This window comes from Salvia splendens, chromosome 17 (assembly GCF_004379255.2).
Source record: "Salvia splendens isolate huo1 chromosome 17, SspV2, whole genome shotgun sequence".
Lineage (NCBI taxonomy): Eukaryota > Viridiplantae > Streptophyta > Magnoliopsida > Lamiales > Lamiaceae > Salvia > Salvia splendens.
Window position 1 is genome coordinate 22665698 of NC_056048.1, and position 16829 is coordinate 22682526.

General features: G+C 37.3%; 1 protein-coding gene across 1 annotated transcript; it reads right to left on the reverse strand.

Moving 5' to 3' along the window:
* Positions 1 to 2684: 2684 nt before the first annotated feature.
* Positions 2685 to 4904, reverse strand: LOC121774482 (WAS/WASL-interacting protein family member 3-like). The gene is made up of 3 exons (XM_042171349.1): positions 4870 to 4904; positions 4313 to 4753; positions 2685 to 3105 (listed from the first exon to the last, which is right to left on the reverse strand). Exons 1-3 carry the CDS (start codon positions 4902 to 4904, stop codon positions 2685 to 2687), a joined length of 897 nt encoding a protein of 298 aa, XP_042027283.1.
* Positions 4905 to 16829: the final 11925 nt, after the last annotated feature.

Below are 16829 nucleotides of genomic sequence, written 5' to 3' on the forward strand. Positions count from 1 at the left end.
TTTTTCAACCATATAAAACAAAATAGCCTTCAACTCTATGAATTGAGTATTATTCACACATGTCTTAAAATCAATTGTCACATACATGCAATGCTCTAAAACACGCACAAAAGTAGGATAATAAACACCAGATAACTCAACAGTGGCATTTTTGAAAGCTCGGAATAATCGAAACAAATCCATGTTGTGGTCCCAACAAGCGGGTATCAAAAGCAAATCAGAAGGAACATGAGGGCAAGTTCTAAAAAAATCACATAAATATTCAATGTGGTTCAAGGTCGACTCCAACATATCGTACGTCGAGTTCCAACGAGTTGAAACATCCAAACGAAAATTGGTGTACCTGCACTGCTTGCTATGACAATATTTCTTCCAAGCTCTACCAATAGGAGCTTTGTTATGAATCAACTTAACAACAGTTCTAATAGGATCAACATACCTTTGCCACAAATTGATTGCATCTTAAACACACAAATTCAAAATATGGGCAATACATCGCACATGAAAATATTTGCCATCAATAACAGGAGAACATGCATTGATTAGTTCATCTATACTAGCAGTGTTAGCGCTTGCATTTTTAAAACCAATGGAAAAAAATTTATTGATCAATTAAAATTCATTCAAAACTTGAATGATCAATTGAGCAATTGCTTGTGCAGTGTGTGGTGCGGAAAATTCCCGAAATGCAATCAAACGTTTGTTTAAAGTCCAACTGTGATCAACGAAATGCACATTGATGCCCATATACGAATTTTTGCAAAAACAATCAGTCCACACATCAGAGCAAATCGAAACTTTATGACCCAAGCTAACAATAAGCGTACCTAAATGCGCCTTCTTTTCCATGCATTGTCTAACAACAGCTCGAGTCATAGAAGTTCGACTCAATTTTCTTGCAGCGGCATTATAAACTTGTCGCATACTCAACTCAAACGCATCGTTATCAAAAGCATTGAACGGAAAATGTTTCATCACCACAAATCTAGACATCACATTAAGAGCATTTTTGTGATCATATTTTAAAAGAGTATTGCTACACATACCTGATGTTTGGGATGAACCCGTCCCACTCCCGGTCCCGACTCCACGTTGAAAGATGAGTTGAGTTTGGGTTGGAGCGATACCAAACTCCACCGGATGCGCTTTTTCCATGTGACCGGTAAATGTACCATATCCTCCACCCTTTCGGAATGTGTATACGTTTTCGCAATAGTTGCAATACACATTATAAGTGTCCGGATCGGTACTATCTTGTACCTTCTTGAAATGTTTCACCATGATGTTTGAGGTTAAAGACCTTTCAATTGGTTTAAAAGGTTGAGGAGGGTGTCCACGACCACGACCACGACGACTCCTTGGTGGTGGTGGGGGTGACATTTCTTGAACCTCTTCCGCCTCTTCCTCCTCCCCCTCCTCCTCGTCATCATCATCATCGTCGTCATCAAGATTCACAGGGGTTGGAATTTGTTAAGCATAGGCACCGCGATCGGGAGCACCACTACCGATACCAACATAAGCATCGCCTTGAGATTGAGAGCGAGAGAGAGCAATAGCATTGGCCATATCTTGGTCTTCTCGAATCTACAAAATAATATTTGTATTGTAAATATCAAATAGAATTATGAACAATAATGTAATGTAATTCATAATTAATTATATTAGTAGATAATAATTATTAACCTACCACGCATCCATGTTCCTTTGAGAAATCTCATCAATAACGGATCTTCGACTTGGCCTCTTGGACTTTCCCTTTCCCTTATCAGCATGACCTTCTCGGGATGAAGACATCTTGATAGACAACTTATAGAACTACGAGAACAAGTATAAGTGTATAACAATGCGTAATAAGAGTAGCACTTGAATAATTCAAATGTAAGCACAATAGCACAAATGAGAAATGGGAGACAAAGAGAGAGAATTGAGAGATTGAAGAAAGAAACTCTTATTAACACAAGAGTGGGGTGAATGTAAGTGAGGATAGAGGGGGGTATTTATAGATAAAAATGGGGGGAAATGGATGAATTTGAATTCAAAATCAGAATTTAAAAAAAAAAAATTAATTTCGGAAATCGGCGGTTTTGGCGGAAAACCGCGGTTTCACCGACAAAACCGCCGGTTTGGTCAACAAACCGGCTGTGACTTGTCAGCCTCGTGTTCCGCACCGCCACCGAAAACCACCGGTTTCACGGTTAACCGTTGGTTTTCGCGGTTAACCGCCGGTTTCCGGTCCAAAAACCGTCGGAACCGGCCGCCCCAACCCTCCGTGAAACCTCCAGTTAACCAGCGGTTCGGTGACGGTTCTGGTTCGAAAAATCTTGAATCGGAACCGGACCGCGGTTCCAATTGCGACGGTTCCGGTTCGAGGAAATTGCCACGGTTCCGGTTCGGAACCGGAACCAGTGGGCATCTCTACGTAGTACTAATATTGATAATAAAATAAATTCGATTATCATTCTATCCCCAGGCGGCAGGCCATTTAACGTAATCGGCGGTTATACAATATAAATTATATAATCCCCATAGAACTGATATTATTAATTGAACACGATACATATAATTGGCTAGTTATTGGAAAATTATATTTTTATTGAGAGTTCATATATAGTAGTAGTAGCTATCGGAAGCACTTAATTGCATACATGATACATGATAAAGAATAATCACGCATGCAAATTAATTTAAGCTGTAGTTGGTGCCGGAGAACCACCGCTATCGGGGACCGGAGAAGTAGCGCCAATTGTTGCCGGAGCAGGAGATTCGGTAGGGATCGAAGGAGGAGGAACGGCTGCTGGTGACAGAGATGGTGCTTCAATTGGTACCATAGTAGGCGCTTCTTCTATAGTCGGAGGAGGAGCGTCTATTGATGCCGGAGAAGGAGTGGCGATTGGTGGCGCTGGTGTAGGTGATTCTGTTGGTGTCGTTAGAGGAGGAAAAATTGGTACCGGAGGAGGAGGAGCTTCTATAGCTGGTGTTGGAGGCAAAGACGGCAACGGCGGCGGTGGTGATCTATGGTTATGTGGACAATATATTTTGTAGCGATAATGGTGGCCGTGGTGTTCAAATGGTGACCAATAAATTGGTAATTTGATGCAATGCTTCCTGTGAAAAAAGAATTGTGCATCAATACTTGTTACCAACATCGACACAAGAGCTACTATGACACAATTTTTAAATTCCATTTTGGGTTTGATTGATTACGGATTTAAGACTTTGGCTTGTTGCTAATTACATCAATTTTGGAGTGTTTATATAGTGTAATATGCTTCAATTATTTTTCCTATTAAGGTAGGCTGCTAAACTATGCAAGTATCCATTGGCCGTCGGGTATATATGCTTCAGTTATTTTGGACCGTTTACTGTGTATATATGATGACATAGATATATAATTCGTGTCTGCTTTTGATCGATTAATGGACCTTCAAAATTAATTAATCTAGCAAAGAAAATTATTGATTAGCCTATATTACGTGTACATTTCAATTTTACAACTCAAGGTAGACATTAAATCGTGACCTTTTCTAATCGAATGATCGATTGTGAGAAATGCAAAGTCGAATATTTTGCTCATGATCGATGTTGGTTAATCAATGACAAAATTAAAGTAATACTCCCATATAGACCTTTCTTCGTATATAGTTGAATTAAGTGAGGGATTGAAACCCCAACCAAGTCACCAACTATATAATACTCCAGTTTATAATTTATTTTTTCTTAAATCCTTATCAGGCTAAAAATGTTTTGTATGAATAACGAGGGTATACATATAACTAACACCCTGCAAGTATATGTATATGTTGACGAAGGACAAATTGACTAATCTATGCAACTATATGATGATTCTGGTCTCGGGACATTGCGGGCTTTCCTAGCTGGGCCGTGTCGAGTGGAGATGCTCTTACAGAGTCAAATAATTTTTTAAAACCCGTGTCGAGTTAAAATGGGACTATAAATAGGAGACGAAGAGAGTATTGCTTAAATAAAGCAAAAACACTATCACATTATTGTACGAACAACATATCAACTGAAATAAATTTAAACCTCTTCCAAAATACTTTTATTAAGTTAGCTTGTTATTATTGGAGCTCGCCGTCGTGTGGCCTGTATATCTAATGTTGGAACAAAATGTGTATAATAAATAAGTAAGAGAGGAGAATGAACTTCTTTATTGTCCAAAGCTACAGATCCTGATGCCTTGTCATAGTTGAACTTATAAAGAGTCATTAACAAAGATAGTGCTCATTATTCATAACAAGTAAGATTATAAGAGTAGAACACTACATTACATAGCTTAATTAGGTCATCAAACATTCCAGCACTAATTAAACTGCCAGTGCACGCGCCGATCAAGTTAGTGGTACGGCTGGAGCTGCCACTAGCGGCGGCAGCAGCTGTGGCGTCGGCAGCGACACCACAGGTGGCATCTGGGGCAGCGTTGCCACAGGTGGCGTCAGCGGCAGCACCTGTGGTGTCAGCAATGGCACCACCGGTGGCGTCGGCAGCGTTACCGCCGGTGGCGTCAGTGGCAGCACCTGTGGTGTCGGCAGCGTTACCACAGGTGGCGTCAGTGGCAGCACCTGTGGTGTCGGCAATGGCACCACCGGTGGCGTCGGCAGCGTTACCGCCGGTGGCGTCAGTGGCAGCACCTGTGGTGTCGGCAGCGTTACCACAGGTGGCGTCAGTGGCAGCACCTGTGGTGTTGGCAGCGGCACCACCGGTGGTGTCGGCAGTGTTACCACCGGTGGTGAAACTGGACAAAATATGGAAAGATTAATGAAGATGGGTCGATGAAAATATGCAGGAAGGGGTATGCATGGAAAATTAAAAAGAAAAGCATTCGTAGTTGGTGTTGCAAGCAATGTGAACAAGAGAGCAGCTATAATATTCATGCTCGAATTCATATTTGATTATTAATTAATTACTGGATGAGCGTAAATGAAAATGAATTTCCATATTTATAGGAAACAATCAGAAGTGGAAAGTCTTCGTTATATTAACTTAAATTTGGCTGTGTCATCGGTTACTGATTATAGGTAGGCCGGTTATTAATTAGAGTTTACTTGTACTATTACCTCAAGCTCGGTATTCACTGTATATTAAGTATTAGACTTAGAATTTAGTGGTACATACACTTAATTAGCATTGAGAGTCACAGGAACATGCATAGTCTAATAAAGTTGACTAAATTGATAAAAAAAAAGGCAACTTTCTCATATGCAAGACAAAAATAGTTACAGAGTACTCCTATAATTAAATTTTATGTTATTATGAATAATATCTATTTTACAAAAAATATTATTTCCCCTGTCTTATTCAAGATGATCACTCTCAAGAATGCACACTTTTTTTTGATGAAATTGTTAAGTGTAATAAAATAGAAAGGAAAATATAATTTAATTTTAAATTTTATTCTAAATATAAAAAGATGGCATGCATATTGGTCAAGATATAAAGAAAATTGAACATCGTTAATAGGATCGAAAAATAATACTTTAATTACAAATCTAAATTTAAAGGCTTTCATAGGCTCGATAAGCACAAGTAAATTCATGAGTCTACTCTTACATAAAGATAAAGCTCGTGACTTAGGGCTCCATAATTTAAAAATATATGGACTAAATTCAACGGATATGGTTGAGTGAAATGAGATTCGTCCATTCTTAACGAATTAGTCACATAATTAATTACTGCCTCTTGGTATGAAGCAATCTTAAATTTTTGGCCATTTCCTACCCTTTAAGATACATATAAATCAGCATAATGAATAATCACTGGGTCTGCTATTGAATATCCTTTGTCTAACATTGAGAAAAGAAAAATATATGGACTAGATTAAGATATTCATGAGGCTTAGAAAACATCTTCAACCATTTATATTAAACTCAAATTCATTTTAGTATACATGAGTGATTTTACTCTAACAATTTGCACTAAATTCAAATTTAATAGAATATTCTTTATCCATGACCTATTTTTACTCATAAATTTGAAAAAGTGATTTGAGTTTGTTTTAATGTAAACCTAATATAAATATATTTTACTCCAAAATTTAAAATAAGATTGATTTTGAAGTACCATTGGAACTAATTGCCTACTCCATTTTGAGTTTTAATGTATCATTATAGATAGGGATATCAATCGGGCTGTCCCGTTGGGTTTTGGGCCAACCCTACTCGAGTTGGGGGTTAATTGGGTGCGGGCTAATCGGGTTGTGATTCCTTTCGGGTTAAAAAAGTTCAATCCTAACCCTAAAAGCCTGGGTTTCGGGCTAGCCCGGCGGGTTAATCGGGCTGCTACCCATAATATTAACATGCGATCAATCCAATAAATAATGATTAAAATTAGTCATATTCATACAATGTAAAATATTTAATTATGATATACCCCTCCTTCCGCTATTATAAGTCTCATTTATGTGCGGCACGAGTTTTACGAACTGATAAGAAAAGTGATTGGAAAAAAGTTAGTGGAATATGGGTCTCACTTGTATATATTAGTTTTAAATAAAATGTGAGTGGAATGAGTTAGTGGAAGGTGGGACCCTATTACCATCTATGGTAAAAGTGAACCGGGACTCCTATTCGCGGACAAACTAAAATGGAAAAACAGGACTCCTATTCACGGACAGAGGGAGTATTTGAGATATATGCTTAAACTCAATCATAAACATGATCAAATACTAATATTTGAGATATTTCGTGGAATTTTAATGCATGGTTTAGAAATTTAAATATTTTTTTTAGTGAATTTGAAGTTTTTAATTTATTTATCAATTATTATATTAATAAAAATTTAATATATAATTTGTATATTTAATATAAAATTGAAAGTTATTTTTTAGTTATCTATATTATAAAATTAATCAATAAAGTGTCGAATTAGGAGTAAAAAAATAGAATACTAGAAATTTTATCAGGTTTTAGGGCCAACCCATCGGGTTTTCAAGTCTGGCCCTAACGGGTTGCAGGTTAATCGAGTGCGGGCTAATCGGGTTTTGATTTTATCGGGCTAGAAATTTCTAGCCCTAACCCTATAAATTTAGTGGGTTATTCGGGCCAGCCCACAAGTTACGGGCTACACTGACATCTCAATTGTAGATGGTCTTAATTAATTAGAATTGGACTTTAATTAGTTAGAAAGAACTACATTTTTATCCCTTAACTTACCATAATATCAAACATGGCCCCTAATCTTTAAAAATACTACTCCCTCCGTCCCACAAAGATTGTCTCATTTTGACCGGGCACGAGTTTTAAGAAATGTAATGAAAAGTGAGTTGAAAAAGTTAGTGGAATGTAGGTCCTACTTTTATATATTGCACAAACAGTAAACAATGGCCATGCGCCTCGAGCCAGAGCTACTACGGAAGAGGCCCGCTACAAGTTACGTGGAACTACAACTATGGTGCACCGGGCCAAGCCTTAAACTTTGATGGATTGAACAACCCGGATATCGTGGATAGAGACGCTGCTATCTCGTTCAAGACCGCAGTGTGGTTCTGGATGAATTACGTGCACATGTCTTTTACATCGGGCGGGCCGGGGTTTTGGGGCCTCGATTAGGGCTATTAACGGTGGTGAATGCAATGGCGGGAAGTCTGCCGCATTGGCTGCCCGTGTTGGTTATTATACAACCTATGAGTTAATCCCGGGCCTAATCTTCGTTGTTAACTAAGAGGGATTATTGGAATTTGTAAGGCCTAATGAGCTGATTAATGGGTTTGAAATAAATGCAGTTCGATTGATTATGCTTTATTCGAATCTTATACAAACCATATTACATATCATTGACAAAAATACCCGCGAGGACAAAAGTAATTAACTACTCCTTAATCACATTATAAGAGTCGTATTTTGTCATTTCGGTCCGTCCTACAATAAGAGTCTGTTGAGTACAAACTCATCCCATATCGAGAGTCCGAGGTAAGTTGAAATGTTTATATAATTTCTGTCCAACCCCAATCAATTTGAGGCATTTTGAAAATAACACGTGTTTAAGTATGAAACTGTTAAAAGTATGAGACACAATAAAAAAGGTTAAAATATTATTGAAATAATGTTACTAAAGAGTATGAGCTACATGCCCACATCAGTAGTAATAGTATAATACAATACTATAATGTGTAGTGAAAAACTTTTGAAAAGTAGTACGCTCAATGAGATTATTTTTTAGAGAAGAATATAATACAATATGAGTCATTTTAGGTGTGATGTCTCGATTATATTTTCATAAAAAATTACTCATTTTACGAGTGGACTACAAGGGATAAAAAAATGAGTCATTTTATTTTAAATTAGAAAGTTCATAAATCAAATGCGAAACGATTGCAGGTGAGCACTAATAAGTGTAAGGCCATAGAAAAAATATCTTGGATCTATAAAGATTTATGAAATTTAATTTTAAAACACTTGGTTATGATACTTAAGTCCCGATCTTTTGTTAATCTTATTAATGTTTACTTGTTTTCGGAGAAAATTTTTTTTGATGATCAGCAAATCAACGAGGCCAAAAGAGTTTGTCAATATTTGCAGGTGATATTTATGCAATATGCATGAAATGAATAATTCCAAAATAGAACTCCCTCGATTTCATAAGCGATTCGTATTCCTTTTCGAGACGTCAAATGTATTTTTTTATTAGAATAACACAATTATTTTCTCCTACTTTATTTTTTCTCATATTTTATTCTCTTCACTCATCTACTTAGGTCTCTTTCAAATTTTATTTTTTTTCACTTAACTATCTAAATTTCTATTTATTAAATCTAGTGCCCAATAAACGTCCTGCTTACGATAGTACATACGATGAAAGTATTTACGAAAGAATATTTTTGAAAAAGTAGTCCACTTGTTTGAGATTTTCTTATACTCCCTCTGTTCCCTAAAAATAAAAACTCTTTTCTTATTTGTCCGTCCTCCAATTTTAAGAAACTTTCTAATTTTAAGAAATTTCTTTTTTCGAATGAGGTGAGACTTATTTTTCACTAACACACTTTCTTTCTATTTCTCTTATTTTACTAATTTTGTGGAGTATTAAAACTTATGGTATTTCAAAAATTCTTATTTTTAGAGGACGAAGGAGCATAAGTCAGTTAACTTTGAGCGGTTGTTATCATATAAACATTTACTTACTCGATTTGACTTTAATTCACTTGGATAGAAATTTATTACTCCCTCCGTCCCTAAAAGTTTGTCACTTATTTTCTTTTCGTTCGTCCCTAAAAATCTGTCACCTTTCACTTTTACCATTTTTGGTAGTAGACCCTACTTTCCACTAACTCATTCCCACTCACATTTTATTTTAAAACTAATACTCCCTCCGTCCCTAAAATTTTATCACATTTTTTCATTTCCACCTGTCCCACAAAATTTGTCACATTTCATTTTTTACCAGTAGTGGACCCCAAATTCCACAAACTTGTTCCTTGTCACGACCGCATTTTGCTAAGATTAACGAAAGCAGGTAAACCGCGACTAATGAGAAGGATTAAAGAAGCGGGGAAGAAAAGGGGGTAGAACTTGAGAATTTGCGCAAAGGCCAAGTCGATTGATATCATAAAATAGAGGCCAAGTATTTAGTTATATGGTCTTGAAAATAGGATGAACATCTCATCAATAAATCAGAGTTTGATGGTGAGATTCTACAATTCTCATTTCACAAAACCACAGCGGAATAAGTGCTTACTAAACGACTTCGTGTATGAAGACACGAATCATTTGAAGATCAACTTGATTATTTAATAACATCGACTCCGATCATCACTCCATCCTTTTACCGTTCAACCTGCACATTTATAAATACATGCAGGGCTGAGTACAAGAGTACTCAGTGGACACGTGCCGAAAACAAAACATACATTATATAGTTGTCAAGCCATCACAGTAACACACAAGAGTTTTTCTTAAAAGGTCAGAGCTTAACTAAATTCTTTTGTGAGCTAAAGGTTCGACTGCAGACTAAGTTCTTTCATCATTCCTAATTCATCATTCATCATTCATCATTCCATATCTAAACATTCAAGTGTTGGGGAGGAGGTCACCTCCCACGGTCACCCATCATTCCATTCCATTCATCAAAACAAACATTTATGGCATGGTAACAACTTGAAAAGAATCATAGCTCCATTTTGAGAAAAGGTGATATTTCATAATTTCGCAAGTATTTGATTTATATCCCCACTAATGTGCTGGATATTAAAAGAAAGCTCACTTGATATGCTTATTCATCAATTCAATTACTCGCTTTGGCCTCACTTGCTCTTGAGCAATTTATCATTTGAAAATAAATAGCGTAGCACGCTAATTAGTACTTGAACTATTTTTCTTGAGAAATAATGCATGCATCTTATTGGATAGCACCTATATTTTAGTCTCGGCTTATAGGATTTTCTTAATCCTACCTCGGCTTCACTACTCTGCAGAATTTATTTATTCACTTTACTAAGTTCAGAGTAATTCTATTTTCTCGAAAACAAAACTCGGGCACTTATTTAATAAAATATGGATTCTTGGAAAATCCCTTCTAATTCCTTTCTTTGAATTTTCTTAAGGCCGCCCATGTGTCGCCCCGGGGCGACGCCGGTCGGCTCTCGCGTCTCCAACTTTAATACTTTTCATCTTTGGAATTTTAATAAACTATTCGGGAGTTAATTCATCAAGCTCCAACTCGATTCTTAAATTAATTCCAACATAACTCAATTCCAAGCCCAACATATAAAGACTCAACTCATCTCTCTATCCATAAAATCGGTGCACTACCTAATTAAATGGAGTTAGCCACAATAGTTAAATTGGCCCAACACTAACTTAAATCTTTGTCCAAAATGGACCATTCTCAGTCAAAACAAGAGTCAAGCATCTCATTCTTTTTATTACTCAATTCGGCCTACATAGCTTTGGCCTAATACTAAAATTAAAAGGACTTGGCCCAACTAACGTTCAAATTTTCCGGCCCAAACCAAACTCTTACTTCCAGCCCACTTGATTAAATTGACAGGCCCTATAACAGAATGTAATCCATCACTTTATTAGAATGGGTCTTACTAGTTTATGAGTTGAAATGGGGCGGCCCGCTCTCTTTCTTTTCTTTCCATTTACTTGGCCCAATCCTCAACTAATTAAATGAAGCAACCCCAAATACTCCCTTTCACCCATCGTATCTCTCCCTCGTCCATATAAAAAAAAAAAGAATGAGGAGTCCTTGAAGAAGCAGCGGCGGCTCACCCCCATTTTGTTTCTTTTCTCGGCGAAATCGCCGTCTCTTTTGCGTCGCCGGAGCACCGCCGTCGGTGACTCCATCTCCCACTGTTTCTTCTTCATTTCACTTTTCAAATTTCCCCAAATCTGAAATGAGCACAGCAGCGTCTTCTCCTTCCCTACCTCGGTGAAATCGCCTCTCCGATTAGGCTGCCGACACTTCGCCGGCATCTTCCCCTTCTGCGATTTCTTACCCAGCGAGCTCTCTCTCCCTCAAATTCCAAAACGGACATCACTAGATTGGAGAGTCGAGAGGCAGCGTCGCTGCTTTGGGGGCTTCGGCTGTTGCTGCTGTCCGGGCGAGACTCAAGGCGCGCCACTGCCATTCGGGCTATCGCTCTTGCGTCTCCGCCGCCTCCTCGCAATAAAGCTAAGTCCTTTCCCCCCTTCCCCTTTAATTATTCCATTAAACTTAGAATTTTCAGCTAACAACTTATGGGTGAAAATCTTTTCTGATTGGAGAGAGTTTGATTTCTGTAATTACTCTTTGGGGATCTATGATGGAAGCGTCATGTTTTTGGTTTTGGCAGTAGCTATGCTATAGTATTGTGGCAACCTTATAGCTCTATGTTCTTGAGATGCCTGTGATGTTCTAAGTGATGCTATCTTCATGTTTTCTCCAAGTTCTATTCTTTCATGGTCTTTGTTCTATATGATGCAAGGAGTAGTGGGGTGCTGAGGGGATTACCTATCGGTTGGTGAATCCTTGGTGGGAGGCAGTTTATATAGCTCTCATTTTTGGCATCTTGTGCCTGAAATCTTGGGGAGGAATCCTCCTATTTTGGGGCTGTAAGGTTGGCCCCTTTTCCATTTTGTAAGTAGGCTTCCCATGCCCATTTGGTGTATATTTTGGCATCCTAGATTTGCTGATCTAATGGCCATTTGTGGATGTATGTGCCCCTTGCAGGAGTTCTCCTCTAATGGTTTATGACTAAGCACACTTTCTTTTGGCTCTTTATCTTCGTCCCTTTTCTGGAAAGATTTGGGAGATCATGCTCCTTGTCCTTTCTTGGTCTTTGGCAGAGGAGATGCTATGTTGTACCATTTACTCTACTACTTTGGCGAAAGCTTAGGGTCATAGCCCTTTTTATTGACAACTTTTAGAGCATCCACTATAGGCGGATGTCCCCAATAGCCCCGCCCCCTTTTTTGTCCATAGCCCCAAATTTTTGTTTTCGCCACTAAAGGCGGACACTTCCAATAACCCCGAAATTTTATAACCAATTTTCATTTTAATTTTTTCGTTTAGTTTTAAAATTAGCTAAATTGAAATAATTATAAAACGAGGTAATGGTGTAGGGTGTAAATGAATGGAGAGTGTGTGAAAATGGTGTAAATGGATGGTGGAGAAGTGGTATTTATAGGGTTAATTTTCAAAAAAAAATCGAAAGGGGCTATAGGCGCGCCGACTGCCGCGCCTATAGGCGCGGCTATACGCGACCGCCACGTCCTCGCCCCGAAAACGCCGGTAGTCCGTCCGCCCCACTTTTTTCGTCCGCCCCGGGGCGGACGTCCCTCCCACTATAAGGCGCCCCGCCGTCGCCCTCTCCGGGGCTATAGGTGCGCCTATGCTATAGTGGATGCTCTTAATCCCAATTTGTGTTAACCTTGCAGGATTCCTTTGGTGTGATGTGGATGCCAACTTGGAGCCTTGTGGGAGCATTTTTTGAGAGAGAGAGTGTAGGGAAAGGGAAAGAGATTCTCCTCTTGAAACTCTTTGGCATCACCACTAAGAGTGTCCACTATGGGGAGCCCGCGGCTATAGCCGCGGGTTGGGGCGGAGGGCGGGCGACTATAGTGGAGAAGTTGTCCGGAGGGCGGGCGGACAACATTTGGGGGCGGTAGGGGTGGCGGACGCGGGATAGGCGGGGTTGGGGCGAGCCGGCGGCTGGGAAGAATTAGCCGCGCGGCGCTCATAGGGGGCGGACAACCGGCGCGGTGGATTCAATTTCGAAATTTTTCTTTTTTTATTTACCTCTATAAATACCACTCCCCACTACCTATTTTTCACCATTTTCACAAAATCCACCCTCTCACTATCTACACAACCACTCTCTAAAAATGCACCGAATATTCATTGTATAATTTTACCGGTTTGCAATACAATGAATATTCGGCCATAATTACCTTGTTTTCTATTTATTTACACTGCGATTATTTTAATTACAAAATTTGTGGGCTATTGGAGGTGTCCACTATAGTGGCGGAAATAGAATTTTGGGGCCGTGGACAACAACACTGGGGCTATGGACAAAAACTGGGGCAGGGCTATTGGGCGTGTCCGCCTTATAGTGGATACCCTAATATAGCTAGCTTCCAAAAGTTGTTTACTAGTGTTGGTAGGATGAAATGTGTAGTATAGGAGTGTGTGTTGTCCCTTTCACACATGTAAGCATGTACTATTTGTATCTCCATATCTTGAATTTCTGTTTCCTCAAGGTGTGACCACATTTCTCTAATAAAAGTATTTCCTCTACTTTTATCCTTCAAATAATAATTTCCTTGCAATTTATTTTTTTCCCAACGAAAATACTTAGCTTATTCCATAGTCAGAAATTACCACAAGAATTTTACGATTACATGTCTTCTATAAATTTGAATTCATCAATTACTTTACACCTACAATATAAACAGGTAAATCAAGAATTAATTCATATATATAAAAGAAAAATTAAAGTCTAATACATGAATCTATAAATTTGAAAATTACGTTTAGATTCTCCAAATAATTAATGACACATGTGACTTCTCTAGGGCTGGGGAAAAATACCGAAATACTGAAATACCGGTCTTATCGTACCGAAAAAATATCGAAAATACCGAACTTTTGGTATACCGTGATTTTCGGTACGGTATAATACCTTACCGAAATCTTTCGGTAAGGTAACGGTATGAATTTTCATATACCGCGGTATACCGCTTCATACCGAAGTTCGGTATGTACCGTAAATTAAGGTATATATCGTAAAATATAAATTTAATAGTATAAAATATATTTTATATATTTTTAAAATTATAAAATATATTGTGAAATATAAATATAATTATGAATAAAATATATGTAATATATATTTTTTAAAATAAAATATAAATAATATTTTAAAAATTCAAATTATCTATTTTCATTGATGTTGAAAGTAAGGTATACCGCAAAAGTACGGTATATCGAACTTTGGTACGGTATACCAAAAATAAGGTACTGCATCGTTATGTAAATTGGTCATACCGAAAATAAGGTATACCGAAGTTTGGTATACCGAAAATTTTGGTAAGGTAAAGGTATGATTTGTTCGCATACCGAATTTACGATAAGGTATACGGTATGGTGGTTTCGATAAGGTATACCGTACCTACCCACCCCTAGACTTCTCCATGTGTTTGTTCTTCGTATTCAATCTTGGATCTTTTATTTTATTTCCCAACTCGATTCTAGAATTTTGTGTGCACAAAATCTATCTAGAACTAAAAGAATAAAAAACGAGAGATCAATCGGCCACTATGGAGCAAGGGGCGAAAACTATGATTGATTCTTTGCATATAAATGAATTGATTTATGAGTATTTATAATATCATATAATTATCTATTTCATATCTAATCTAGGTCATTGCATACAATTCCACTTAAATTGATAAGCGCGTTTTGTGAAAACTCTCCCATGTGGAGTTTTAAAAAATTCCATCTTTATTTCTCTAATATTTATATCTTATGGCTCAGATTAGGAATTCATGCAGATTGGATTAGGCTACACGTGTTTGTACTTTCACCAATAAAATTGAGCAACAATTTAATCCTAGTTAAACATAATATTATGGGTTCCTACTGAAAAAATAATACTCTTTCCGTCCCATAAAAATATGAACATTTGAGACGGCACGTGAATTAATGTACAATTGGTAAAATAAGAGAGATATAGAAAGAAAAGGTAATTATAGTACTCCCTCTGTCCCAAGTTACTTGAGTTGTATTTCATTTTGGATTATCTCAAGTTACTTGAGACATTTCTCTTCATAGCTAAAAACAAAACATCTAATCATACCTACTTTATTCTTTTTTTACTTTACTTTCTTTTATCTCTTACTTTATTCTCCCATCTACTTTTTTTAACTCATTAAACACAATATTCTTAAATCCCGTGTAAAAAAAACTCTTTAAGTAACGTGGACGGAGAGAGTATTGTTAGAGCATCTCCAATAGCTTAGGACGTCAAATAGCCCTCAAATAGCCTTCACACTGCCACATCATCAGCACTACAATTCTCCTGCCACATCAGCTGGACATCAAATAGCCCTCACATAGCCTTCACACTACCTATCCACATCACTAATAACAATTATATAATTTAATTTACACTCGTATCAACATACGGAATTTAATTTACGAGACAAATACGGAAAATTCGAATAATAATATTAAAATCTAAAAATATATCTAATTTATCTTTAAAAGGGTATTCAATAAATTCGCAAGCCCATTAAATATATATGGGCTATTACGAATTTCTTGTATAAATTTATTTGTAAAAATTGTTTTTAAATATAAAAAACAATTTTTATAAATAAATAGTATTTTTAAATTTTTTTTTTAAATTCGAATTTTAAAAATTCGAATTAAAAAAAAAATCTGACGCCGGTTTGGCGCCGATCCGGGACGCACAATGGCGCCGTGAGGATCGGCGTCGGAACCGGCGTCGGCGCGCGAATCGGCATGGCGACGCCGATTTCGCCGACACCGGTTCCAATGGTTCGGCGTCAGACCGGCGTCGGCGAAAAATCGGCGTCGCGGTGGTGACGCCGGTTATTGGAGATGCTATTAGTGGAGAATGATGCCCACCTTATTAGAGAGAAGAAGTTACCAAAAATAGAAGAGGATGTTTTTATAGAACATTCCAAAATGGAAAATGTCCTTATTTTTATGGGACAGAGAGAGTATTGAATGTCAGTTCAATCTCAAGATCACGAGTAATTTAGACATCTCTTTCATTTCGTTAAATCATGTGTTTAAGATTTGAATATCTATTAATTAAGTCAAGTATGATATTGTAACTGTGTTTTGTATAAACCATAACGGTGAAAACACATCCCTGAAATTCTTTAGTGCGATTATTTATTTTCTTTCTTTAATTACTTTATTTTATTGTTTTATTTTGTGATCAAACTAAACTATCGTGTTTCCAAATAGTGATAGAACCTAGTATTAGAGAGACAATCTGTTATAGCATTATAGTATTTGATAGCATTATATTTCCTGAGTTAGAAACCTTTTGTTTAACCTTTAGATATGCTAATACTACCTTGTTATACTCGCAAGTAAGTTTAGTTATAATAAAATAGTACTACTACATCAATTATTTATAACAAGTAACGTTATAATTATGAGTAGAACACTACATAGCTTAATTAGATCATCAAACATTCCAGCACTAATTAAACTGCCGGTGCAGGCGCCGATCAAGTTAGTGATACGGCTGGAGCTGCCACTATCGGCGGCAGTGTCACGACCACAACTCCCTAGTACTAGTGAGCGTAGCTATTTCGTAACTAAAATAACTTCATAAATCATAAACTCATCAT

Bases quoted from the DNA above. Each gene is read 5' to 3' on its own strand.
- LOC121774482 (XM_042171349.1), bottom strand. From the start codon at position 4,904: ATGAATTCGAGCATGAATATTATAGCTGCTCTCTT. The intron at 4,754-4,869 runs GTTCACATTGCT...TATTTTGTCCAG, and splicing joins AATATTATAGCTGCTCTCTT to TTTCACCACCGGTGGTAACA. The intron at 3,106-4,312 runs GTTTGATGACCT...CTTTTTTCACAG, and splicing joins AGTTTAATTAGTGCTGGAAT to GAAGCATTGCATCAAATTAC.